A 25956-nucleotide genomic window follows, 5' to 3' on the forward strand; every position below is an offset into this window, starting at 1 on the left:
TCAAATCAACTGGACAATTCACAAATATTGAACTGTGGTTCCCTAGTGCTTCAATCACATGATTTGATCCTATCTGCGACTTGATACTCTGTTGTACATGCAGCAAGGCCCCGAAACTAGAACTTGACGGAAGAGACTAGCGTATGGCGAAAGGAGTTCAAACCCAATCTCCGGCACGCTTCGTGCCGTCAATTTAATTCCGTCGCACCGGCAGTCAAACACCGTCCGATTGAGTGAGCACGTCTACCGCGCGTACGGTGGTCTTGCGGAGATTACACGAGCAAATCCACGCTCACTTGATCCGAATACGGGAATGAAATTCCGAACGCGATAGGCTAATTGAAGACGGACGGTCCACCCACGGTCACGAAATCCGACCAACTTCCCGAATATGCTAAGCAAACGTACCCGACGTGCCCGAAATTCGAGCGCCCATCGCCCGTGCCAACGAGGGATCATAGGGCTGAGCGGGAGGCTCTTCAGTTGCATTGCACCCTGAAAGCTTGGCTGGGAATGGCGATCTTGAATTGGACCATGGTTCATTTGGTAGATGCCAGCGTTGAATTCTCGTCGGTCAAGAGCCAGAACTCTCAACTTGTCACATGGAACACGCAATTGATGTCGCGACTTTCGGCAGACGGAATACTGGACATGCGAGATCCGCGTGGTCCATGAAACATGTTGTTTACGGTTGATCACATTCGCAGAGTGTTCGGAGCAGCGAAAAATTGCCACTTGAGGTATCGTCGGGCGCCCTCCCCCACATGATGGGGGAAGTCCGGGAGCTACCGACGCGGGAGCACATGCTATTTCTTGATACTGTGCTCTTGGTCCCATATTCGCTTCAGCGATTTATGATGAGTGAACGGATGGTCCGTCCTTCAATTTCTAGTGTTCTTGTCCGACCACATTCTATCATGTTGGGTACGCCGGAGTCGACTCCGCTCAAGGCATGTATCAAGACGTCTCTAGTAAATGCTGACGTGGCGCCCTTTGAGTTCCACGATTCTGAGCATATCTGTCGTGTTTCCATCAACAGAGCCGAATCCCGCAGTCTTCGCAGTTGGCCCATAGCAACGGCCGCGAAACCAACGCTGTCCTGCTGAGCAATTTTCAGAGCCCAACTTCGGCATGCATTTAAATGCTGGCAGCTACTTCCTCATCCATGGATATTCAATCAGCCGCGTGTCTGAGTATGCATCACCAATATGGCCGTGATTACGAAATGGCACCTGCTTTTCAAACAGTTTTCCCCGCAGACCCCTATGCACCCCAGGTTTTCCGCGCGGTCACAAACAGCAGGGAGATCGACAAGGGTATCGCGGCATCCGACGTTCTCTCCCCCGCACTTGTCACCGCAGCGAACCCGGGAGATTCGGTTAGCAGAGTTTACCAATGCAGCTCTTTCTATAGGATACACTCGGCAGATGACAACCGGGGCATCTGTTTCTGGTAGATAAAGACTTGAACATGCAACGTTAGGTTTCTAATGACATGTGGTTCTGCCTCTATCGATCTCATTGACGGGCCACCATGTTTTCGTTATCCAAGTTGCCGAGTGATGCCCCAGTGTCTCTGGTCGGCCTGCTTCTGGGGGCTGTCGTAGCCGGCGTGTTTGCGTATGTGATATACCAGAGATACTTTCACCCCCTTGCTGCGTATCCGGGGCCCTTCTGGGCGTCTCTCACGGACTTATGGCAGGTGAATGAGTTTCTTTCGCTACAGCAGCCGTACAATCTGACTGCACTCCACGCGAAATATGGGGAGTTTGTGCGTTATGGGCCAGATAAGTTGAGCATCACGGCCGAGGAGGTCGTTCCTCTGGTGTACCAGAAGGGCGGGCGGCGACTGCCCAAGACGGAGTACTATGACGCGTTCGGGGCCAAGATCCCGAACGTCTTTGGCATGAGAGACATTGAAGTAACTCCGCCCTTACCCGTCTTATTTTGAAAAATGTTTGTTGAAAAAGGCCAACAGCTTCACTCCATCCGTCGACGTCACATGTCCAACTCATTCTCGTTATCCAGCGTCAAGTGCATGGAGCACTACCTCGATGACAACGTCAAGATCCTCCGCGATAAAATCACAAAGTTCGCGAGAGACGGGGAGGCCTTCGACCTGAAGAAGCTACTGCAGTACTACACCATCGATGTCCTCGGCGAGCTGGCCTTCAGCCGCTCCTTCGGCGCCCAGATCTCGGACGAGAGCGAGGCCCTCGTCCCGCCCGTCGTGCCGCATACGCTGCTCGGCTCGACGACGGGATCGTGGCCGGCGATGATGCAGACGCTGAAGAAGTGGCTGCCAGCAGTCCCGCATAGCGGGCTACGGTGGCTGTTTGAGGGGCGCGCGAAGTGTGCGAGGCTGGCGGCCGAATGTGTTGAGAGACGGCTTGGTGAGGTGGATCGTGATGCGGAGAAAGGGAGCATGCGCAGGACTGATTTGTTGACTAATTTGATATTGGCGAAGCATCCTGATACTGGGGAGAGACTGGCGAAGAGTGATCTTGAGGCGGAGGCTTTTGGGTTCATGTGAGTTTGGTTTCCACTCTCTTGAGATATCACCACGATACTTACTAAGGGCAGTATTGCGGGAACACATACGACAAGTGCGACGACGACGTTGCTGTTCTGGAATCTGCTTCACAGCCCTGACACTCTTCGTCGGTGTGTCGAGGAGATCGATGCGAACTTACAACCACTTAACAGAGAAAAGGCGGCATATTCAGTCACCGAAGTCGAGAACTCGCTGCCGTTTCTACGAGCGTGTGTAAAGGAAAACTTCCGACTGACTCCCGTGTTTACCATGCCGTTAGCAAGACGCGTGACAGCACCAAAGGGCATCGTGATTGCAGGACGCCACATCAAGCAAGGGGTGAGTTGAGTTTCCCCGAACATACGAAAACGCTAACGGAAACTTGCTGAAAGACATCGGTTGCCGTCTGCAACCACGCCTTCCACCACAACCCACGTATCTGGGGCGATGACCATGACGTGTTCGACCCATCTCGCTGGGATCAAGAGGAGATAGCGGATCGAGCGCGGTATCTCATGCACTTTGGCCTGGGTAGCCGCCAGTGTATTGGGAAAGCACTTGCTCAGACGAATATCTACAAACTTGCCAGCACACTATTGCATGAATTTTACTTCCAGCTTGCCGATTCGCAAGAATTGGAGGAAGTTTCCAAAGGGCGCTTCTTGGGGAGGCTGCCCGAGATGATGAGTGTTGGAGTGAGTGATCTGAAGGGACCGCTGATGGTTACAGCGAAGACTAGGACTTAGACAATCGGCTGACTGGCTCGCGTTTGCCAATTACACTGCGAATCACGGAAGGAGAAGCTTCAATATTAAGCAGCATCAAGCATCATTCATCAATTCTCATCTCTCGCTATCCAACCCTAAATACTATCCAATAATAAGAATGAGGGTGATGTCAGTCACTCCATCCCACGAAGAAAAGTCCTGTATATCCATCTCCTCAAGTCTATGTACATGTGGTATGTTTGTGTATCTTTTGGCTCACGAAGCCAGTCTCTTAGTCAGATCAAAGAGGCTAAATTTAACCGGAGTAGGAGACAGTGACGGTGCTTCCGCTGACGGAGGCCTTGGCAAGGACGGTGTTGCCGCCGTCCTCGGAGATGTCGATGATGGTGGCGCCGGCGGGGGTGGTGGAGCCGGAGGTGCCGGAGGCAGCGGCGGCGGTGAACTTGACGGTGCCGAAGTCAGCGAGGGTGACCTGGCTGCCGTTCTCCTGGAAGGCCTCGACGATCCACTCGGCGTTGGTCTCGCAGAGGGTGGAGGGGGTGCTGGAGAAGGTGTGGGTGACGGTCTTGCCGGTGGTCAGGTTCTCGAGCTTGGCGGTGCCCTTGGTCTTGGAGGTGGCGTCGACGGTCATGCGGATGGAGTCGCCGACGCTGACGCTGAAGCCGCTGAAGCTGTAGGCGTAGTCGGGGATCCACTCGTACCAGGCGTCGAAGGTGCCGTCGGCGTAGAAGGAGACGCCGGTCTGGAGGATGGCGGTCTGGCAGGTGTCGCCGTCGATGCCGACCCAGGCGGAGGCGGCGGCGCCGCTGGAGCCGCTGACCTCGGGGACGACGATGGTGCCGGTGACGTGGTTGTAGCCGGTGCCGATCTTGACGGCGCCGCCCCAGTTGGAGGAGTACTCGACGTTCTTGTCGCCGGTGACGGCGTCGAGGGAGACGACGTCGGCGGGGGCGGTGGAGGTGCGGTTGATGGGCTTGGAGCTGAAGCGGGCGCGGCGGTCGGAGCGGGGAGTGACCGGGGAGTAGTCGCGCTGCTTGAGGGGAGTGCCCGGGGCAGCGGAGGCGAGGCCGGCGGCGGCGGCAGCGAGGAAGAGGGAGAACTTCATCTTGAAAGTTGTGGTGGGTGGAGTGAAGACCGGAGAGAGAGGACTTGAGGAGTGAAGTTGGATGCTTGAGGCTCTTGCTTTGCTGCTGAGGATTCTGCTGCTGCTGATTCCAACATTCACTTGTCTTAGCGATTTGAGTCCATCTTTATACCTATTGACGATAAACTGACAGCAGTGTCTCGGCAGGTTGTCTTCAGCGAGGCCCGCGATGTTTCCAATGCCACTATCCTTCTTATCGCAGGTGAGTAGATACTGCGATGCCGGTTTGCCGAGTGTCGTTCGTTCGAGGCACGGGAGCGCGTCTACCACGCAGCACAGCTGTATCCATCGTGAACAAAGCTCCTCCCTAATCCGGAAGTATCGTGAGCGCCCCCCTGGTGTTGAAGTCGCATCAAGCTTTATTCCCATCGGGCAGCGGGGCGGCAACACGGGAGTTCGGCACCTGAGGACCCCACATCGGCTCCGGACGCGCCAAGACGGGAGTTGGTGATTGGAGGGCAACCAACACGGTACCCTCCTTTCATTTATTTGCTCTCCACACCCTATCAGCTACCCGACAGGCCCGTCGAGGCCCTTGTCCAGCTGCCGGGTGTGAAGGATCGATTACCACTTTCCTAATCAGATCGACCTTTTGCAATCGCGCCATCACTCATAAGCATAAAGTGCCGAGAAAGTTTCCCGCATGTGGGGTTTCTCGGCCGACGGATAAGACTGGCGATCGCCGTTAATTGGAGGTAAGCTTCCTGCCAGACGGGGATTGGCTGGCGATTGGGGCCTGTTGGCCAGAAGATCTTTTGCTTGGCCCTCACGGACATCCAGCACCTTTGAAGAATAGTGCGCATGGTCCCTGGATACGCGGATCACGAGATAATACTGGGACATGGTGCGGGATGGCGCAATGTTCCCTGGACTGTAACACAATTCAAGAATACCATAATTGCATGTGGGGACAAGGTAATATGATTCCATTGATTGACTGTGGAGATGGCCAGCGGAGTGACATGTGAGGCTCGTATCGAGAACATTGTGCGGAATTCCTGCGATGAGAAGTCAACCACGCCAGCCTGTGTGGCAGAAAGCACAGTCTCAAGCAAGTCCCAGTTCTTGTATGATCATGTCTGCTGCCTTTTCTCCAAGCATCAGAGCCGTATTGTAGGTGTTCGCAGCAACTTGGTGTGGTGGCACGCTGAGATCGGCAATCTTGAGGCCGGAAACGCCATACACATTCAGATTGGCATCAACTGCAATACATCAGCAAAGACCTCAGCGATATCTTGGATTTCGTGTCTTACCAACTCCCGTAGCTTCCCGTGGTGCCATCTTGCAGGTCCCCAATGGATGCCTCGAAGTGCCGATGTTTTCTCGAATGTACTGCACGATGGCGGCCTCATCTTCAGCTGAGTACTTAATTTCCTCTCCAATCGGGCCATCTGCGACTTCTATGACAGCAGCCTGAGACCCTTCAGGAAACTTGGGCTGTCCTGAAGCAAGTTCGCCTCTGAAAACGTCCATCTGACGAGCCATCTTTCTCTGGGTCTTGTAGCCCCAGATGTGACTCTTCAGGTCGATGTCGTTTTCGTCCAACAGCCAGCCTGGGTCGAAATCGTAGTCATCGCCAATAGTAGGACCAGTAATGTGAACGTGTCCTCTGGCGTACGGATACGTCACCCAAGGCGCGGTAGTGACATACTCTGCATCGTCGGGCAAGATCGAAGGGTCACCGAAAAAAGCGTTGAAGAGACCCCAGATCATGAGAGGGCGGTTGGGTGAGTCTTTGAAGTCTCTGTCCCACACTTCCTGAAACTCAGGCCCCAAAGCTGCAATGTCTGCAGGAGATGGACGTAGCTTGCTGGAGGCGTCATGGCCGTTCCACCCTAGTTGTGGATCATCTGCGGCGATCATAGCGGGAACGTCACGACCGCGATCGTTGCGGGCGATGCCGTTGATCGTCTCATTTTGGTTTAGAGATGTGCGGTAGACATAGCCGACAAAATGGTGGTCTGCAAGATGTTAGAATACAGGCCCACAAAAAGGAAGGAGACGTGCTCATGCCTTGAGAATCATTGCCTACTCCCGGAAGAGATTCAACCAAAGGTACTTTAGCGTTCTCGAGAACTGCGGGATCACCAACTCCTGAACGCTCGAGAAGAAGCGGCGTCCCAAAGGAGCCAGCAGAAGCAACCACAAGCTTCTTCGCCGAGATGGTCCTAGTACTATTATCTTGGCCCGCCTTCGCGAAATTGGGATTTGGTCGGAACTCGACGCCAGTAGCACGCTTGGCGTCATCGAATAACACGCGGAGAACTTGGGTCTCAACTAGCACGTGGAGGTTGGGGTACTCGCCGCTTTGAAGAAGAGGATGTAAGTATCGGTGACCGACGTCCTGGCGACGACCGTCTTCGGGTGATACGTAACGATACCATGGACCGGAACCATTGTTAGAATGTAGACTTTGAAGATCAACGATCTCTTCGAAGCCAGTCTTTGCAGCGCCTTCAATGAAACTGGTTTCAGCACGAGGTGCCTCGTGGGTTCCCTTGGATACGTGAATTGGTCCGTTGTAACCGTGGGTTGACTCGTTTGTTGTTGCTCCGTGGTATGTCTCTGTCTATAATTGCAACACGTTATTACCTTGTCGTCTAAACACAAAGAGATACTCGCGATGTAGCCGAAAACGCAGGCTCCGATCATCAAGCTTACCTTCTTCAGATAAGGTAGGACATCTTCAGCAGTCCACCCAGAAGTATTCCACGAGTCGAAGTCGTCCCACTGCCCGCGAGTGTATACCATCCAATTGATCGATGACCCACCACCTAAAATACCTCCAGTCTCAACGATGGGCTCGCGATCTGCCAGCTGCGGCGATTTGTTTGCTTTCCAAAAGAGGGCTGTATCTGACCCAGGCAAGGTGTTGCGCTCAAACAAGGCCGGATAGATGACGTTCGTCACATTATAGCTGTCTCCCCCCTGCTCAATGACAAGGATAGTAGTAGAGGCGCCTGCTTCAGCGAGACGGGACGCAATTATGCTCCCAGCTGTGCCACCTGCAAGTATGTTAGTCGGGAATCAATCTTGGATGAGGATCATGACTTACCTCCAGCTATTATAATATCGACCTCGGTCAAATCGCTAGGGAGCTCCGTATAGACGGACATAGCCACTCTCACAGTTGCGAGAGTGGCGATGATGGCCTTTGAAATACTCATGCGACCCATGGAGACTGTCAATCAATGTGTGACCAAATTTGTGTCGTAGGTCTCGAGGAAAAGAGACAAAGTAGGGCAGGTCTGACATATGCGGCAGTTCTTTTCCAATAAGTACTCGATGCCCCTAGCACAGATCTTTGATAAAGCTTCTGATCTGCAAATCTTAGGTGATGGAATCAGCAGATGATGCTTTGCATCGTATTGTCCGGCCATCGTCAGGGGCATATGCGCGGGGTTGCATTTCATGTAGCAGTAATTTCTTGCTAAAAGTCTTGGTATTGACAAAATGCACTGCAAATGGTTTCTGAAGTGGAAGACCACTGTGACATTTCAAGTGAAGCTGCATGGCTTGGCTGCTGGGGGTTGGGTCCGGAGAGGGGAAGCTTGCTGCGAGTTGCTGATCTTCCGGTCAGCGTGTTAGCAAGCCCCACGTTAGCGCAGAAAAGATGCTGGAAGCGGGCATTAACTAGGTTTGAGCTTTAAATCAAGGCGATTGATTCGTTTGCTCGCATTCTAGATTCATTGTTGTCGGCTGACAGAGACAGGATCATGTCGCTTTTTGGCGGGCCCTCCAATCGGCGAAAAACTTGTTCTTTACTACAAAGTTCTAGTCGGTAAAACCCTCAAAGACAGCCGAACGAATACTCCCTTCTGTTTCTAACTACATTGTGTTCTTCATTTGCTAAGTCATTCCGCTTTTTCGATATCGAGTCGTAAACTGCAATAAGAAGCAAATCTTCCATGATAACCGTGGCTTGAAGATAAGCAAACTGAGCAAATTATTGATCCTAATTGCAAATCAGTTTGTGCAGCAACACCTCTATGCTACCTGAGATACGTAAGCAACCGAATGAGCATCGAAATTTGTCTATATAAATCTTGATGTTTTGGAGATGTGCAATCTCACAGAACCTCAGGCGGCAAGACTTGGGGCGATTGTTTTCATGCGAGCGTGGATCAGTAATACTTGCGACCGCGCATAGCTAAACCCCCAGATGGGTTTCTGTCGCAAAATATTGCTTTCAAGCGTCACATTTGATCTTTGTTGTTCCTTCCAAAACCACTTTTAGGTTGATGAATTCCTGCTATACAACAAGAGGCTAGAGCAATGTTAACGGGTGTATTGGGCCCATAAATTACGATTCGAAAAACGTCGTACCCTCTTCAGTGCTCCACCTCACCTCCCGTAGATTCAGGAAGCGCTGTCGCAGCCTCGACATGCTATATCTATCTGTTTCGGGTGTCGATAGGTTACGCAGGTCAAGTTCGTGTATATCACTAAACCAGCTCGTGGGACTGCATTCGCGCCAGGAACTGCATTCGACCAATCTGCCGATTATGAATATATCGACATTGAGTTGCAAATAATCAACTTCCCAATTAATTAATACATCTGGGACCGTTTCAACAGTTGGGATAGGTGACCACGTTGAATCATAAGTCGGACTACTGCACCACATCGGGAGCCAGAACCGGGGCCGGATCTTCGTAGCCACCAAGTACGACTCGCGATTGATTGTTGTGTCGATGGCTGTAAAGTAATGACGCCGAGAGCCCACATGATGAATGGAATGATTTACGACATGTGCCCGAAGGTATGCTCGAAGATTTTATTCCACATTTCCAACGAACTTCGAAGTATCTTGGTTCGAGATAGAACTCCCTCCATATCATGAGTCGTATTTCTGTTGGAAACTGTGAGAATTTGGGAAAGGCTGAAAGAGGCCTTGCAGTGGGCATCCCCGAGTTGGAAATCTCAGTTGCCGTAGAGTTGGTTTCCATCATGATTCAAATCAGCCCGTCTGGAAGCGAGCATGGGCGATGGAAAAGGTCGATGAAAGAGTTTTGCTAGCCGGGCAGTGTCAGCTGGCTATTCGGGCAGTGTCCCCTATGACTTTGATCGTAGCGTACCTAATTCTTCGATAGGGACGATGGTAGTAGAGAATACGAAAGGGGTAGCGACGAGTTGCGATGATAAAAGACGATGATAGGACAGAAGGATCAAATGCGTGTGTCGTCGAGACTGCCGGAGTAGGCAACTGACAGTCGGCTAGCGAATCTCGAATGAAACCGCGAAATTTGTTGGAAATCAGGATGGAGCAAAAGAAAGCAAACTTTTAAGTACATTTCATCGGCTTGAATCACGTGCTGTCGAGACATTCGCACCACTCATTCCTTAGAACCACCCTTTGGGATGCGGTTGTTGCTCAAGGTCAAAACTCAAAAAGGCCGCACGCGTCTTCTACCTTGCTACATTTCTCATCCCGAATCTCTCAAATAACTATCAAACACCCAGAATCTTTCTTATAACCGTTAGCAATAGAATGCAGCCGCACAAGTCCGGTACCGGACGGCGTGTTAACAGCTTCCCTTGCTAATTACAGCCTAAATGCTTACGTGAACACCAAAGCTCCAGGCATTGCCGAGTCTTTAAATTCAATGCCAATCCGCTGGAATATCATCTACCATTTCTCAGTGACATATTCTCTACTTGCGCATACCCAGAATACTTCTTTGCCTGCAACTATGTCCACCACAACTTCACCGTCGTTCACTCCTAAAGCCATCATCTTCGATCTCCTAACGGCGCTGCTTGACTCATGGACTATATGGAATGCTTCGACGCCAACAGGGACGGCTGAGGAGGGCCGCAAATGGCGAGAACGTTATCTGGAATTGACCTTCGGTCAAGGAGCATATGCCCCGTACGAGGCTTTGGTGATGCAGGCTGCGGACGACGTCAACTTGCCACGATCTGCACCCGAGGCTCTGATTAGGGACTGGCCCAACCTGGCGGCATGGCCAGAGGTTGGCGATGTCCTGTCGCGTTTGCGGAAGAAGGGCTACAAGCTCGGCGTCGTCACGAATTGTTCCAGAGAGGAGGGCAATATGGCGGTGAGAAATGTGGAGAAGGCGGTTACGGAGAACGGGCAGAGGAACTTCAGGTTCGACGCGGCTATCACAGCTGAGGAGAGCGGGTTCTACAAGCCGGTGCTCCAGGCATACCATGCCATCTTACCTGAGCTTGGAGTTTCGGCGGACGAGGTACTATTTGTGGCTGGGAGTAACGGAGATGTCGAGGGTGCAACCGAGGCAGGTTTCAAGGTTGTCTGGCACAACAAGATAGGCCTACCTAAGAAGGGTCATGCGGAGCTGCTGAGGGAAAGCAGGACATTGGATGATGCATTGAAGGATTTTATTTGAACTTTCCATCGACTTTAGGCTAGCCTTACTATCCGGGTAAATAATCGAGATGAATCTTGGGAAGCTTGACCTAACAGGTTCCAAGGCGACGGGTTGCTAATGTGCGAAGTGGTTAGGCATTGTGTGTGGCCGTGAGGGTGAAATCGCCAATCTTAAGTCGGGGTGGCCATGTTTTCTTCTAGCTTACTAACTGCTCATCTTCACTATGTTCTCATAAAATCGCTGTCTGGTGAAATAAATCATCAGAATCAGAGTCGCCCAGCCTTTGACGCTTACCCTTGTTTTCATTTGCCTGTTTCCTTCTCTGAAACTCCTTGGATTGCTCTTTCACAACCTCTTCGCAGTCAAACTCTTTCGACATAGTCATGATGTAACCCTTTATCGCAACTTTTCTGTCGAAGTCCTCGCTTACGATGAGAACTCGAAGTCCCGGGGACCCAAACCTTCGCATTTTCATCGCCCATTCAGCGATGATTGGCATCTCGGTAGGGTGATTCATAGTGACTACCAGTCGGAGTGTCCTTAGGGAGGGCGGTAAACAAAAATGTGGCATGCTGCGCGCCTCCTCGGCCCAGGGATGCGGGAGAACAATTTCGAAACTGGTCAGGTTGACCAACTCTCGCAGGGGTTCCAGGGCATCGTGATCTTGCGGCTGTGAACCTATCGGCATCGAAAGTGTCTGTAGCGTACTAGCATGCCGTCGAAGTGCCCTCAAGATAAGGCCTGCTTTTTGAGTACTCATAAACGCCTTGGTTTTGACTTCTAAATGAACAAGTCTGGAGATTGATGACACAACGTGCTCTGGTGCGTTGGATTGGGGGCGACTAGCGTCCAAGCTGAGCCTGCATGTGGTCAAATTTGGAGCTTTGAAAGGTCGTGAAGGATTAAAGGTGATCCCGCTTGTCTCTAGACTCGTAAGACTTGGTGCTTCGTCTAGAATGTGTTGAATTCCTTCGTCTCTAAAGAAGTTCTCATGAGGCATTTTCAGCAGATGTAAATGTCGAAGATTCCTAAAACGTGGCGGTCGAATGCTCATCCCCCCTGCACCCGGGACGAGACATTTGAAAAGAGTGCTACCAACCCGCCGAAAGTTCAATTCGAGGCTCTCGACATTGATAGCCCGAAGTGCCAGGATTTCAGTGGCCAGGTCAATGTTGTTATGCGATTGAGCCCAGCCATCTGGTAGTTCAGCATTCATGTCGGAAGCCGAACGAACTACGACAGCGGCGTCCTCTTCTGACATGTAGTCATCGGCAGATATAGGCTCACACACCAGCCGCCTGACATATTTCGATCTTGTTGGGCGTGAATCCCAACATCTCATGATGGACAGAAGCTGTCTAATCGTGGGCTGCGGAAGCCAAACAAAGCTGAAAAGAAACGGCTCCGCTAAGTCTCTGAGTGTGTGGCTCGTCCGGCAAAGAGCAGCCATGGCGGCCAAATCGCAATGCAGACGGGCCACATCAAGAGTGTTATCGCCACAAATTTTGCGATCATGGACAGATTGGTACCTTCCACGATCGGGATCAGCGAACTGTGAAATGACGTGTAGGAGGATTTCCGCTGGCAAGTCGAGAAGGTGAAGCATGTTGGCCAAACAGCATAATGTAAATGACACACCATGTGTCGGGCAGGTCGGATTATGCGCTTTTTTCGAGTGCTGCTTGAGGTGAACTTTTATCGAGTTGTCCTCGAGGTGTCAGCTGTTGTTTGCAAGGTCAGTTGACTCGCTCGCTCACAGCGAGATCGGCATCTATTAAGGTCGTCAGTAGCCCCGCTACACAACCCAGCTGCATGGTCACCTCTCTTGTCGTTTGCTTGGATGCCACAACGGAGAACCTGAGATGAACTGGAATTGATTCTTGGTTGCCTTTTGTGCTTAGTATCGAGAAATATAACTAGAGACTTGTTGATTTAGGCAAGTCCCACTCAGCCGTTATTTTCCGTCAAGCCGATCTCGGCAGGTGCGTTCAACTTCGCGAGATGAGGAGTGCGATTGACAAATTTTGCAAGACAGCTCAAGAATTCTACAGACTCAAGCAGAAACAATTGAATAATGCATCAGCACGGGATTCAGCACAGGGAATCAATTAGTTTTGGTGGAGAATCTCCTGGGGCTTTGGTAAAAATGCAGAGGCTTTTTTGTTGAATGATGGCCAACTCGGATTAACTAGATGTAGACATTAATTTATGTAAAAGTTGCACCTTGCAACATTCGAGTAATCCGAGTTTTTTTTAAAAAGGGGGCAAAAAAAAAAAAAAAAACCAGCTAGAAATGACACGGATAAGTCTGTAGTTGGTCAGGATAGAGATCAGAGCCTGGGAAGCGGAGAGAAGATAGTCGAGCAGCTTATCTCCAGCAAACCAATTAACCGATGTATTGATTACGTTCAACACCAGAGCCGATGATGAGTAACGACGCCAGTTTAAGATCTCTGGGCTAACTCACTTAACTCCGGCAAGTCAAGTACTTCGGGCATGTTTTGGCCGGTCATACTTACTTTGGTCCGTTGCACTTCAAGTTTCTGAATGGTATCTCCATGTCCGTGGGCTCTTTGTTTGCGGCGCCCTTGAAACCCCGCACCAACGTCGGTGCCGAGCCGGCATCGATCTTAAACTCCCCGGCCCCATCCAAGACTACCTCAACTCGAGGAAACAACTCAAAAGCTCTACTAAACCTGCCCTCGATTGTGTTTCAATAACCAAATCGAAAGCCTTCGATTAACCAAAATGGCCCAAACCAAGTCCGACGATCAAGAGTACCTCGCAAAGCCACCCGGGCCATGCTGCTTCACAGGCACCATCCATGACGGCAACCCCGCCGGAAAGGTTGAGGACATAATTGAGGTGCCGACTTACGTCGTCCGGCCTGCCGACATGGGTTCCTCTCCCAACGGTCACGTCGTGCTCTACTTCCCGGACGTGTGGGGCCTCTCGGTCAACGCCAAGCTGCTGATGGACGGCTTCGCGTCCGCCGGGTACACAGCGCTTGGCATGGATTACTTCCGTGGTGTGGGTACATCACTCCGAGTCACAAACCGATACTAACCATCGGAACATAGGACCCCATTTCCAAGTACCGCACCAACAAGTCTGATCCGCTGCCGCCCGGGTTTGATCACGCTGCTTGGCGCACGAAGCACTGGACGTTTGCAACTGAGAACGTGCCCAAGTGGACAAATGCTGTGCGCGGGAAGTTTGGCGGCCAGGTGGCCGGCACGGAGACCCGCTATGCTTGCACGGGATACTGCTTCGGTGCACCATTTGTATGTGATCTTCTCGCTGGTGCGGCCGGAGATGGTGAGCCAGTGGTGTCGGCCGGTGCATTTGCCCACCCTACGGCCTTGAAGGAGGAGCATTTCTCAAATCTCAAGAGTAGGTTTTCCGGGGCAAGCTTCATCTAGATGATTTGAGGACTGACGTGACTAGAACCGTTGCTGCTTTCTTGTGCTGAGAATGATCAAGCGTTCAACACTGAGTCTCGACGGAAGGCCATCGACGTTCTTCAGCGCGAACAGAAGGCCTACCATGTGCAGCTTTTCTATGGCGTGGGGCACGGGTTTGCTGTGAAGGGCGACCCTGCTGATCCGTATCAACGTGAGTTTGTCCCGTTCTTGAGTGAGCACTGTTCGCTAATCTCATTTCACATTAGGCTGGTGCAAAGAGCAAAGTCTACGTGCTATGATTGACTGGTTTGATCTTTGGTTGGTGACAAAGCAGTAAAAGTCGCGGGATTATCAGAAGGTATGCAAATTTAGCAACGGAGAGAAGGTCGCCAGGCAGCGAATTCTCGCTGCAGGGACTGAATGAGAAGGACGTTTTGACATGCAATAAAGCTGCGAGACTACAATCACTAGTGAATTGTTTGGTCATAATTGGTGATGGTTCTATTTCGTTATTGTAAGGCGCCCTATCGTTTCCAAGCAACCCCGTACACCGAAGCAGAAGCACATCCTATGGCGGTGTGACCTTCATCATCGCCGCCACCAACATATCAACCTGATCACCAGTGACCTTGGTAGCCGAAGTCTTGAAACCCTCGTCAAATGGGAACCTCTCCTGCTCAAACATGACGTTCATGTACTTAGTCGGCGCCTGGGGGTTCTGGAAGTCTCCCGCAAGAACACCCAAGATAAATGCAGACTCGGCGAACGACAGCTTCAGCTGTGCCTCCGTCATGTTGAATGTCGGGTTTGTCTTCATCGCCACTGCAACCCTGTCCTTGCGCGCGATGGCCATTGTCTTTGTATCAATCGTCTCCCCGGTGAAGTGCGCCTTGACCCCATTCCACACACGCGCATCAAACTTGTTCGCGTTGCCAGTCACGGCGACGTCTTCGCGCGAGAGACTTCCGTCGTGCTCAATGACGTTGTGTTTCTCCATGTCTTTCAGGTTGACCGTGCTCGAGTTGCCGGTAGTCGAGATGGGGAAGGTTGGTTCTGCAAGCTTGACGGTGACCTTCTCGTCGATGTTGAGGGCCTTTGTGAAGGCGAACTTCAGTTGCTCCATGTTGATGTTCATTCCGTCTCGTGGAAGGTAGCCATGGTTAGCTAATGCGTTGAGGACGGGGCATGGAGATCTGTTGGCGTCCAAGGCTGGGACTTTGAAGGGAAACTGGGGGTCTTCGGCGAGGGAAAACGCCAGAGCGGAGCGTGAGATTCCTCCCAGAAGCAAAAGAGCGACGTAGCCCTGCATTTTGGTTCAATGAATGTTGGAAATGCGTAGTTGGTGAGCGTGTAGTATGCAGGTGCTGTTACATGGATTCCGGAGCAAAGTCTTCGGCCGAGAAAAGAAGTCAAGATGGCCCGAAGAGGATGATACTGTCTTAAATGGGATTCAAGAAAGTTGATCCCGCTTAACAGCTCACAATGACGAGTCAACGCTCTCGAGCAGAATATTAATATCCAAAGGGATATAGTAAACTCTCCAATCCCACGACGCCGGCATGTTTCCAACCGAATGCTTAATCCGCAGGCGAGAAGTGAGGGAACGGCACTGCGCTTTCTTTACCCAAGTACGGGTCGCTCCGTCGGACCTTTCCTAAAGTCCTTCTTACACACTGAAAATGCCGTGGGTAAGGTGAATTAGAGAGATTGTGCTGAGGATGGGGATTTAGGAAAGGGCGAAGAAACATGTTTAACTCTGTCCAACGGTCTTGGTCAAACATGAGGTGTTTTGCCTACTAGTATGAATAGAGTTCAGCAACGCCAAGCTTGTTTGTAGTGCTTCATCCCATGTCTTCTAAAGCATGTGTAAATGCTTAAATGTTCGGAGCAAGCCGATCCGCGAGGCGCACGGAGAGTCGGACGAAAGGGCTGAAAACTCCGCAATTGGGCAATCCGGGGCAGCTGGTCGGGCAGATGGGAGCATAGACTTCCAACTTGCACAGCTAGCGCCACCGGACGACGCCATCTGAAGCATCTCAATGCCAAGAAGAGAAATGGCTTCGGCCGATTTCGTGTATTGCGTGATTCAATTGGTAAACGGCCAAGAGGGGGCTGTCAACAAGTGATGGGCAACTCTCTTGCGAGTTATAAGATTGATGCTATACGCGGGCAGAAAAAGCTCAACTTTCCGCAAAGCTGTCTGCTCTGGGTAGTCACCTCATCGAGATTCAATGACTGTTGATAACAGATCATTAATCACAGCTGTGAAACCAGCGCCTCTCAAATTCATTGATCATCACGGTACAATAATCGCAGACAGCTACTGTGGTCTTCATAAATGTCTACTGCATTGAACAGTGGGAAGAAAAGAAACCTGAGACATCCTTTCAGCCAAGACGTCTCCAATCATGAAGTCGTATTCTGTCTCGTGAGTCAGAGTAGTACTGTTCCAAAGGTTGCCTGTGCCACGCCTGAAACTTCAGAACATTATGAGAGACTCATTTACTATAAGTTACTAGAAGTCGGAAACGAAACAGAGAGTCAGACAATGTGGGGTTCGCAGTAAGGACAGCTAACCAGAAGCAACTCACCAATCATCATTACTCGTAGGTCATAGTCGATGTACAGTCACTTGCAAGTAAATATTATAGTCGGTTTAGTGTATTTGCATGAAGTTGAGCGAATGCTTTTCATACCAATGTGTACAAGAGACACCTTGCCATTTCATTTGTCGCGTTGTAACTTGTAGACACCAACTTATAGACACCATCATGACACATTAATAGCGTCAACACCACTCCAACACACTTCATGGCGACTCATTTCCTGAGATATTGCAAGTTGACCGGTGTGATCGGCTCTCCGCCGCCCAAAATAGCCATGATGTTCCTCATACTCAACTCCTCAAACCCAGCATGCGTCTCAACCGTCCCGCCGGCATTATGACAAGTCAGCATTGCCTTCGTCCCCGCCATAGCTACCAATCGCGGGTGCGGCTTCGGCTCGTTCTCGTGAACATCCAGCGCGACGGCGCTCAAACGTTCATCCTCAAGCGCATCCGCCAGCGCCTCCTCGTCCACAAGACTGCCCCGCGCGATGTTGACGAACCGCGCCCCGGGTTTGAACCACGCGAGCGACTCCTTGGTGATGATCTTGCCTCCCGCCGGCGTGCACAGAACAACGCAATCCGAGCTCTGCAACAGCGCCTCCAACGTCGGATGGAACGTCGCCTTATACGCCCCCTCCGTCGCCTCGTCCTTCCTGATCAGGTCGAAGTAATGCACCGCCATCCCAAATCCCACACCGAGCCTCTGCGCGATCTGCTGCCCAATGTTGCCGAAGCCAACGAGTCCCAGCACCTGGCTCCGCAAAGTATGCGATACCCCCGTCGCCCGCGCGTGGCAGTCCCGGAAGGCGGCCTCGTCGCCCGCGGCCCCCATGCACCATGGTAAGTGCCTGAAGGTCGAGATGACCATGGCGACCGCGAAATCCGCGACGGCCTCCGCGGCCGCCAGGCCGGAGTTGCAATACACCACCCCGCGCTCGCCGAGGAGCTGGGTGTCGGCCCAGTCGAAGCCCGCGCCGGCGCTCGCGAAGACGCGGCAGGAGGGCGGGAGGAGCGGGACCAGCTCGGCGTCCCACTTGCCCATTTCGCCGCCGGTGCCCCAGAAGGGTCGGAAGACGGCGGAGAAGTCGCCCCACTTGCGGTCCCGGAGGGCGGCGGCGAAGGCGGGGCGCTGGCGGTCCGGGGTTGACGGGCGGATGACCTCGAATTGCGCGGCGAAGGCGGCGTACGTGTCCGGGTTGTATTTGATGGGATCGCCGATATGCAGGACCTTGGGCTTTTGGGTGCTGGGCAGGGGCGCTGGGGCAGGTGCGAGAATGGGTTGGGGCTGGTGGGGGGATGCAGAGCGCGGCGTTTGGGCGGCTGGTGTTGCCGGGGGATAAGGCGTATTGTTTGGTTCTGCCATGATTTGCGACTGAGTTGATTGAATTTGGAAGTGAAGATGGGAGTGAGGGTTTTGAAGCCGCGCAAGTTGGGTCGCGATGCGATAGATATGGGATGACAAGGGTAGCTCCCGATAGCTGGGCTAGTGAGAACAACTGATGGGAGATAATGCAGCCACGTGGGTAAACCACTTGAAGTCGTCCGATAAGGCTGCGACAATGGAAAAGGGTTCACAGGCAATGGGTGGCCGATTATCCGCTATTTGAAGTGACACGAGAGCAAGGCAGCATTGGTGGAATCACGATTGGGGTGGTCGGTGAGGGGATGAGGCGAGATTGGGTGCGTCTTGCGCCTCTTGGAGGTGAACTCTCCCGATCTTGGCCGCAGGATGGTCTCTCCACTCGCCCGGGCCGGTTCGCGTGCTGGTTGTGACACTTTCTTATTCTGTGGTGCGTTAAGCTGGGCTTCCACTATGTTTGGCTGGTTCAGATAACGCAAATTGCTTTGACTTCCCAAGATAACCATTCACCAGTCACAACCTTTAGAAGATTGCTTTGGCCTCCTAAGGACATGCTATTTGGTGGTATCTGGCTGTAATCGCCCATGATTTTCTAGAACATGAAATCGTATGAATTTGAACAACACTGGCCACAAATGTTTGCGGAGAACAGCAAACCCAGCAGACCCCGCCGCGGGGGTGCAGCAGGGCAAAGTTGTGGGGTGAGGATGACGATCGGTCTAGGCTCGCCCAGCTGAGGCGGCTCTTGGCTATTTTCCCGACTTTTCGCATCTCAGCCCATCCGTGTGGGGGGCAGGTGACGGCTCCGGGGCCCCGCGAACGTTAGCTGATGTCTGAATGGTCTGATAATCTCTCCATCAGCAAGACGCAGCTGTCTCGACCAAACACGCGGGGAGATTGACCGAGGCGTTCTACTCTGAGATTATCCATCAATCGATTGGCTTAAAAACAGTCTAGGTAGAAATATGTCTCGCTCAAATCACCATCTGTCTAGCCCGCGATACTGCTGGTGCCATGCTGCCTTCAACAGCCGGTGCCTGGCTAAGACACCGGCCGTAGGTTACATCGCCGGTCCGCGTCTGATGATGTTGCTGTCGTCGGTGGCATATCAAGCTATTTTTATTTTTAATTTTGGACAATGCTTCTATTATCAGAGGGACTTCAAGCAGCACTATAATCTATGATACCCATGTATCGTGCGGCGTTTTGTGCATGTTCGTCCAAGACCATTCCCTGGGCCACATGCAGGTCTGCAATTCCCTTCCCATGGCATTCCCTTTCCATGGCATTCCGTGGCGTCCGACTCGAGCCAAGCCATCCTGATCCTGATATCTTACCAACGCCGTGCTTCCCAAGTAATCAATAAAATCCACAGACAAGTCAAGCATCTCCCTTGACCGCCGGCACCTCTTCAGCCTTCTTGGCATCATCTGTCTTGGGCTTCTTGCGAATCATTCCGCCACCCAGCACATTCACAGCCGGGGCCTCTTCAGCTTTCTTCTCGTCCGCAGCCTCCTCCGTCTTGGGTTTCTTCCGAACGAGCCCGGTCGCGAGGACATTAACCTTGGTGGCGGGCTCATCCTTTGCCGCATCATCGGGTCGCTTACGCTTAATCAAGCCGGACAGGTTATTCACCTCTCCAGCAGACGACTCGTTTGTTACCGGCGCAGGAATCTCGCGGTTGCCCACAACATCGAGTCCCCAGGTCTCACCCATGCCGACCTCGTTGATCCAGCGGCGGGTGCTGCCAGTCGCGAGCTCCAGCTTCGAGAAGTCGAGGTGAAGAAGCAGCTCGTTCGTCCGTTTGTAGCCGGCCTCATCGACGATCCGGCGACCACGACCTTCGGCTGGCCAATAGTAATACGCGGTGGAGATGGGCTTGTCGAGTAGGTAGTTGCGCTGGTGCTTCTTGATGCGAGGTTGACGGGTCATGACAATGCCAGTCTTCTTCTTTTTCTTCTGGCTCTTCTTCTCGTCAGACTTCTTCTCCCCTGACTTTTTGGTTGGCGTTCCTGATGGCGACACGGGGAACAGCTTTCGCGGAGTCGACATGGGAGTGGTGGGCCGGGCGGCCTTCTGGCGGGACGGGGTCGTGGGTGGGTTGGACGGGTCGAACGACGGGTTTGGCGTGGGCAAAGTCGACGCTGCGCTTTCGCGCCGGGGCTGCTCATCCTTCTCAGCTTCAGGGTCAAAGACTGCCCAAATGAAGCCTGTCAACCGCCCACTCGAGCATTCTTGTCTGAAAGCCATCATCTCCCAGAACGTCTCGAGCGTCTTCACACTCTTCCACAAACCGGTGGTCTTGACCTGTTTCGACTTGCCAGCTTCCTCATCCAGCTCATCTCTGAATCGGGACTTGGGGTCGTCGGGGAACCGAGGGATGAGGCATCTTGCTGGGACCCAGTCGTACTCCTTCGTGTAATGCGATATCTTCTCGAGAGCATGTCCCAGTACCCAATTGCCAGCACTCTTGGGTCCCCGGGGAATGAAAGCTTTCGTCTCGTAGTCATCGAGGCCTGGGATGACGAGGTATCCTTTCACGGAACCCCACGGTTCGCCATTGCCCACAGGAGGCTTCTCCAAAAGGGGGTCCAGCACCTTGCACCACCACTTGACGAGCCCCCTATCATCCAGCACATGCTTGCCGCTGTAGTCGACACTGCCGGGAAAGAGATATTGGTTCTGGGCGCGGGCGAACAGGCTGACGACTGTTTGGATGCCCTTGCGTCGGCGCTGCTCGACGAGGTATGTGACAAAGGCGCTGCTGATTTCCTTGATCGGGGAGGGTGTGCCTTTGGGAAGGTTGAGCAGCTTCAGGTAGCCGGTCGAATCGGCTTTCGCGACGAAAATAGTGCTAGAGTAAGCAGTCGTGTAGATGTACACCTCCAATGCCAAGACGAGAACCTGCTTCGCGTCGGTGTCCTTGACCGTGATGTCTTTCGAGGCCTCGTCGGTCGTCTTTGGTCGAGAATCGATCGAAATGGCAAGGAAGTGCTTCTCGCAAAAAGTCCTGTCGTCTCGCTCGTCCGGTGGAGCAGAGTAGAGCGCTTGCGACTTGGTAGGTGGTGTCGAGAGGTGGTAGACGCCAAACCGGTAGCCCTTTGGCAGGACTGCCGCCAGCTTCTCAACGAGCAGAGCGCTGCTCTGGGCGGTGGTTTTGGCTCGATTAGGTGTCGCCATGATGGATCAGAAGCAAAATATCGACGGGATCCAGTTCTTCCCAAGCAATTGTCATGCCATCGTAGTCGCAAAAAGCGCAAACGTCGTCGACCAACAAGCGAAAAAAAGGAGCCGTGTCTGCCAAACCAGTTCGACGCGTCGCTGACGGGAGCTGCTCCCTTCACATGCGTGTCAGAGTGGGGTGGAGACGCGAGTGGAGATTGAAATGTGAAAGGGAACGGAAGCTGCAACGTTCAGGGGGCCCTGCCGTTGGTTCGCACGGAAGCCCGCCAGCCCAGCCCATCACCAAAGCGGACTAGCGCCGGTGCTCGCATGATCCTCGCTCCGCGCGAAGACACGTGACCTTGAAAGTGGCCCGTGCAGCAGACCATCGCGAAAAGTTCTGGAGCATCATGATGAAGCTGCCAGCTCCAGGCGGGATAAAAACCACCGGACCAGCACCACGATCCCGCAGCCAGCCGCCCACCCTCCCAATGGCTACCACCACCTCCCGGTCAGCATACGGCCTCACGAGGCGTGCCCTCAGGCATTGCCAACCGGCGCCCCGAATTGCGTCCGCAGCATCCTCCCCCGCCCCGCAGTGCCTGCTCGCCGCCCGAACATTTGCGACGGCCGCCGCCGACAGCAAGATCAATGAACTGCCGAGGAGGGACGATACGTCGGAGCGGCCAAGATGGTCCTACACACCCGAGGGCATGAAGGCGCCCTTCTCACCGCACATCACCATCGACCCCAGGCGCAAGGTCTGGAAGGTGAACAACGACCCCAAGGTGCTGGACGAGATGTACGTGCGGTTTTTGGGACGGGGCGGAGACACCATGTTGCCTGAGGAGGTCAAGTGGCTGGCGGTTACACACAAGAGCTTCGACCAGGGCCGCAGAGGTTTCAACGACAGGCTGGCATATGTCGGTAGGTTTTTTCCTCTCAGTGATTTGCTCTGGGTCTAGGGGAATTGGGAGGTTTGAAGCGAGAAGAAAGGATGTGATCGAAGCTGACTCGGCGTTTGCGTTCGCTTCCAGGTCGTCAAGCCATCATCTTCGAGACCACAAAAAGCATAGTGGCGGCGGAGAAGGAGGGCGCCATCGTCCCAGATGAGTATGGCCGTGAACCGTTCCAGCACCCGGCCCTGGCCCAGGTCGATAACCTCAACGTCGAGATGCCGGTCAAGGTCGTCAACAAGGAGAAGATTGAGCAGTTGGCCTTCGATGCGGGCATCGACAAGGTTTTGCGGTGGAAGCCGGCAAAGGTAAGCGCCGATCTCACAAACCGTCTCATGAGGCATGCCCCCTCTCAGGGGCGGAAACAAAACACACGCACGCGTACACGTATGGCTAACGAAGAAACTCAGCCTGAAAACCTTGCCGGATCAGGTCAGCAGATTGTGCTCAACTCGGCAGTCTTTGCCATTGTAGGAGCCATCACCCTCCAGCACGGCGCCGATGTGGCAGGCAGAGTTATCAGGGAGAGAATATTGAAGCCGCTCTCACTCAGGCAATAACGCCGAGGGAAAAGAGAGACGTCTGTTGTATCATAGGTGTAAAACATTGACGAAAAAGATATCATCCCAATAACGCAACGCAATGAGAGAGACCGACGAAGTCACATTTCGTCACCAACTTTTTGTTTCTTTCCCCTTCGCATGACGCTGTGCCGACGCCGGGCCGTGAGGAAGTTGTGGTAGCAGACAAGGAAACCCGCGAACAGTTATAGAAACCTACCCAAAAGGGGGCCAAGAGGAGAAGCATCGACGCTCGCCACTCATACCGTTAACGGCGCCGTGGTCAGGTGCATGACATGGGAAATCTTGCGGTCCGGAGGCTGCCATGCCAGCTGGAGCACCCGGCCTGTTGCCGACGAGTCGAGTGCTTTCTGCACGGTGGTGCTGCGGAAGCGCGTGCTCATCTCCACCGTCACGAGGTCGTCGACCACACGCTGTTCTACGTCTTTGCTATGAACCAGACTTCTCCTCACTTCGCTGTTGCTAAAGGTCCTCATCAGCATGCGCGAGTGCGACGCCCAGTCGATCATCTGCATGCCCTCCCGGCCAATCTCGCCCGCGACGGCATGGATGTAGCCCTCGCCCAGTGGACGGACCATGTCTGACGTATCAGCGGTGCACAAAACAAAGCTTTTGAGGAAGGCCAGCGATTCGCTCAGAGTGGCCATCCCGAAGCCGGGGTCTGGATTGACGTCCCTGATGCCCTGGGCCCCGTAGTGCACCACGCCCTCGTGGTTGGGATCGTAGGCCAGGAGGTCGCTGGCAAGGATGGCCACCGAGCGGGTGGGTCCCTGGTAGAGGACGAGGTCCCAGTCGGGGTTGATGTAGATGCGGTCCCACGCCGGGTTTCGCTGATTCAGGGACGGGCGGCCGTGGCTGTCAGGATCGGGAGAGCGCATGGGCAGGTGGATCCTGAAGAAGGCCAGCGCCTCGCGGCGGGATTCGGAACACACGCGGAAGAGGACGGGGCTCCTGTTCTCGCAGTACCAGTGGGCGTTGCATGCAACATTGCCAAACTCGTTGCCGGAGGTCTCATTGCCGGGCACGTTGCTGTCCATGGAGCCGTGGACCACGACGATGCGTGGCCAGGAGAGGCACATGAGCCATATCCTGCAACGCAACTCGTAGGGCAGTTCCGGGAAACGGTGGAAGGCTGCGGTTGTGTCCGCGTTGATGTCTGCGGAGGACGCCAATGGGGACAACGGGGACGAGGGCATCAACACCGACGATGAGCAAGGCGAAGTAGTTGTTATTATCGGCTCACGTCCGGATGCGGCAACCCATGTGCGCAAGTCAAACCCTTTGCAGGCTTTCAGTGCCTTCCAAGGCGTCGGGGGCTTCACCCGCGCGGCGGACGGAGCAGGGATGGCCGTGGTTCGTTGGGTTTGATGGGCACCATGATCGTGCTCGGTCTCATCCGCGGCGTCATAACCGTCATGTCTTTGCGAAGAGCCAGATTGGTGGGTTGGGCGGACGTTCAAATCTATCGGTCGATGTAAGGGAGACGACGTCGAGCTCGAGCTTGGTAAGCCGGCCGTATCAACAACAGCGTTGTGAGTTGGTTCCATTAGGGGGTGCTGGTAAAGCTTGGCGGTGGACAAGGTTGGACGTCAAGCAGAGTGTAAAGGCGTGACAGGTTCGACGAACGCCGACAACGGCGCTAGCAACGGGTCGGACGACGGTTGGAGGGCGGTGGAATAAGCCGCGGACGCTAGAAGGTGTCAAAGGTATCAAATGGGTGTGCAGGCGAACGAGGCCCCGAGTCGGGAGGGTGCGGCGGCGTAGTGCGTCTGGTGTATGTCGTGATGTTGGCTCGAGTGTGGGGAAACGTAGACGGGAGGCAAATGAAAAAGGAGGCTGTACAGAAGTGGGAGCAAACGGCGTGTTTGACAGTCGGACAAGGTTCCTTGAGAGAGTCGTGGTGTGTTTGTGCTTCATGATACGAACTCGGACACGATGAGCAGGTTCCCCAATCAGGCAACCAGGCGGGGGATTCGAGGCGGAAGGGTACGTACCTCGCCGGGCCACTCGACCGAAGGAAAGAGCCTCTGTGGCTGCCGGTAACGGGCCGCCGTTAGTTAGCTGCCAAGGGGCTGACTAAGGCTGAGGTGGTGAGCCAACTGATTGTGGCTCTGTGGCTCTGAGAGCACTCTCTGCGTTCTAAGACACAGACGCTGCAATATGGATGGAGACATGTCAAGTGTCAAACATCAACCATGAGGTGGCAGGTAGGCAAGTCCCAGCAATCCGAGTACGGCTCGTTTTTGCAGGGTCTTTCCTCTCTGGGAAAGGTCTTGCGGGCATCTTGCGAGCTTTTCTTTTTTGAGAGGCTGGAGCTGTCAGCGTGGCTCAGGGACCCTGGGGCTGGCTGTCAGAGAGTGACTTGTTGCATAGCGCCTGAATGACGCTGTGGCCCACCAACACAACACAGCCAGCACCAACACAATGGACACTAACACCGCTGCCTGCGCTGCGCTCCCCGAAGTACCTTCCCAATGGAGGGGGCTTGACGTCTTTACGCCTGTCTCTGCGTCTCTCTCTCTCGTCTCTGCGTCTGTGTTCCTTGTCAGATCGTGTCACATCACCAACCCTCACTGCCGCCACTGAGGAACCGTTGTTGATCTGAGACGGGGGTGGCCCATGGACTGTTTCCTGTCTCTACTGCGTAGTATTATCCAACATCCATGGAGCAAACAGCTTAATTCGTCCATTACATCAGCAACCACGGGTCAGCGAAAAGTGTCACTTACACCCGTCGACCAATCACCGAGTCACCGCCGCAACGTCACTCGACCGTCTGAAACTCCCATCGTGGGCCACTGCTTGACAATCGTGCTTCTTTTTTCTCTGCGCACCATATCGCATGGCAACTCTGCTCATCCCTTCTCCCTGCACATGTCACCCTCACACACACCATTAACCACCTTCTCCTATGACCGACTTGCCATAAACAGTTCGTATCTCGTACACGTATTCAGCCCAACCTCGCATCGCACACACCTACTCTATTCAACCTTGTTTTGCTTCCCTTCCACTCTGTCTCCTACTCTCCCTCTCCCTCTCTGGCGGGTCTCGGACGTGCAACCCCTGCAGACATAACTCTATCTACCTCTTGGGCTCTCTCAACCATACATACTAACACGACAAGC

General features: G+C 53.4%; 11 protein-coding genes across 11 annotated transcripts; 4 read left to right on the forward strand and 7 right to left on the reverse strand.

Annotated features, from left to right (window-relative positions):
• Positions 1 to 1533: 1533 nt before the first annotated feature.
• gsfF-3 (Cytochrome P450 monooxygenase gsfF) lies at positions 1534 to 3278 on the forward strand (the record flags this gene model as incomplete). The annotated part of the gene is made up of 4 exons (XM_032031599.1): positions 1534 to 1920; positions 1978 to 2528; positions 2583 to 2871; positions 2925 to 3278. 4 exons carry the CDS (start codon positions 1534 to 1536, stop codon positions 3276 to 3278), a joined length of 1581 nt encoding a protein of 526 aa, XP_031888762.1.
• Positions 3279 to 3555: 277 nt separating this feature from the next.
• Positions 3556 to 4365, reverse strand: PRTA (Aspergillopepsin-2; the record flags this gene model as incomplete). Its single annotated transcript, XM_032031601.1, has 1 exon — positions 3556 to 4365. One exon carries the CDS (start codon positions 4363 to 4365, stop codon positions 3556 to 3558), a length of 810 nt encoding a protein of 269 aa, XP_031888986.1.
• Positions 4366 to 5451: 1086 nt separating this feature from the next.
• Positions 5452 to 7580, reverse strand: AOX1-2 (Alcohol oxidase 1; the record flags this gene model as incomplete). The annotated part of the gene is made up of 5 exons (XM_066151028.1): positions 5452 to 5606; positions 5658 to 6365; positions 6493 to 6973; positions 7066 to 7409; positions 7460 to 7580. The coding sequence occupies 5 exons, from the start codon at positions 7578 to 7580 to the stop codon at positions 5452 to 5454; spliced, it is 1809 nt and encodes a 602-aa protein (XP_066009392.1).
• A 1784-nt stretch (positions 7581 to 9364) lies between these two features.
• CGGC5_v002733 (uncharacterized protein) lies at positions 9365 to 9703 on the reverse strand (the record flags this gene model as incomplete). Its single annotated transcript, XM_066151029.1, has 3 exons — positions 9365 to 9419; positions 9483 to 9621; positions 9697 to 9703. The coding sequence occupies 3 exons, from the start codon at positions 9701 to 9703 to the stop codon at positions 9365 to 9367; spliced, it is 201 nt and encodes a 66-aa protein (XP_066009376.1).
• Positions 9704 to 10097: 394 nt separating this feature from the next.
• hadL-1 ((S)-2-haloacid dehalogenase) lies at positions 10098 to 10775 on the forward strand (the record flags this gene model as incomplete). The annotated part of the gene is made up of 1 exon (XM_032031603.1): positions 10098 to 10775. One exon carries the CDS (start codon positions 10098 to 10100, stop codon positions 10773 to 10775), a length of 678 nt encoding a protein of 225 aa, XP_031888631.1.
• Positions 10776 to 13505: 2730 nt separating this feature from the next.
• Positions 13506 to 14498, forward strand: AIM2 (the record flags this gene model as incomplete). Its single annotated transcript, XM_032031604.1, has 4 exons — positions 13506 to 13787; positions 13838 to 14150; positions 14205 to 14372; positions 14428 to 14498. 4 exons carry the CDS (start codon positions 13506 to 13508, stop codon positions 14496 to 14498), a joined length of 834 nt encoding a protein of 277 aa, XP_031888694.1.
• Positions 14499 to 14729: 231 nt separating this feature from the next.
• CGGC5_v002736 (putative sterigmatocystin biosynthesis peroxidase stcC) lies at positions 14730 to 15470 on the reverse strand (the record flags this gene model as incomplete). The annotated part of the gene is made up of 1 exon (XM_032031605.1): positions 14730 to 15470. One exon carries the CDS (start codon positions 15468 to 15470, stop codon positions 14730 to 14732), a length of 741 nt encoding a protein of 246 aa, XP_031888642.1.
• A 1510-nt stretch (positions 15471 to 16980) lies between these two features.
• Positions 16981 to 18132, reverse strand: gyaR (Glyoxylate reductase; the record flags this gene model as incomplete). Its single annotated transcript, XM_032031606.1, has 1 exon — positions 16981 to 18132. The coding sequence occupies one exon, from the start codon at positions 18130 to 18132 to the stop codon at positions 16981 to 16983; it is 1152 nt and encodes a 383-aa protein (XP_031888987.1).
• Positions 18133 to 19509: 1377 nt separating this feature from the next.
• Positions 19510 to 21309, reverse strand: rtt109 (Histone acetyltransferase rtt109; the record flags this gene model as incomplete). Its single annotated transcript, XM_032031607.1, has 1 exon — positions 19510 to 21309. The coding sequence occupies one exon, from the start codon at positions 21307 to 21309 to the stop codon at positions 19510 to 19512; it is 1800 nt and encodes a 599-aa protein (XP_031888989.1).
• Positions 21310 to 21701: 392 nt separating this feature from the next.
• On the forward strand, positions 21702 to 22807 carry CGGC5_v002739 (mitochondrial 54S ribosomal protein mL57; the record flags this gene model as incomplete). Its single annotated transcript, XM_032031608.2, has 3 exons — positions 21702 to 22218; positions 22329 to 22555; positions 22658 to 22807. 3 exons carry the CDS (start codon positions 21702 to 21704, stop codon positions 22805 to 22807), a joined length of 894 nt encoding a protein of 297 aa, XP_031888988.2.
• A 260-nt stretch (positions 22808 to 23067) lies between these two features.
• On the reverse strand, positions 23068 to 24024 carry CGGC5_v002740 (uncharacterized protein; the record flags this gene model as incomplete). Its single annotated transcript, XM_032031609.1, has 1 exon — positions 23068 to 24024. One exon carries the CDS (start codon positions 24022 to 24024, stop codon positions 23068 to 23070), a length of 957 nt encoding a protein of 318 aa, XP_031888681.1.
• Between the last annotated feature and the right edge of the window lie 1932 nt (positions 24025 to 25956).

This window comes from Colletotrichum fructicola, assembly GCF_000319635.2.
Source record: "Colletotrichum fructicola Nara gc5 chromosome Unknown KSG_Nara_v1_contig02, whole genome shotgun sequence".
Lineage (NCBI taxonomy): Eukaryota > Fungi > Ascomycota > Sordariomycetes > Glomerellales > Glomerellaceae > Colletotrichum > Colletotrichum fructicola.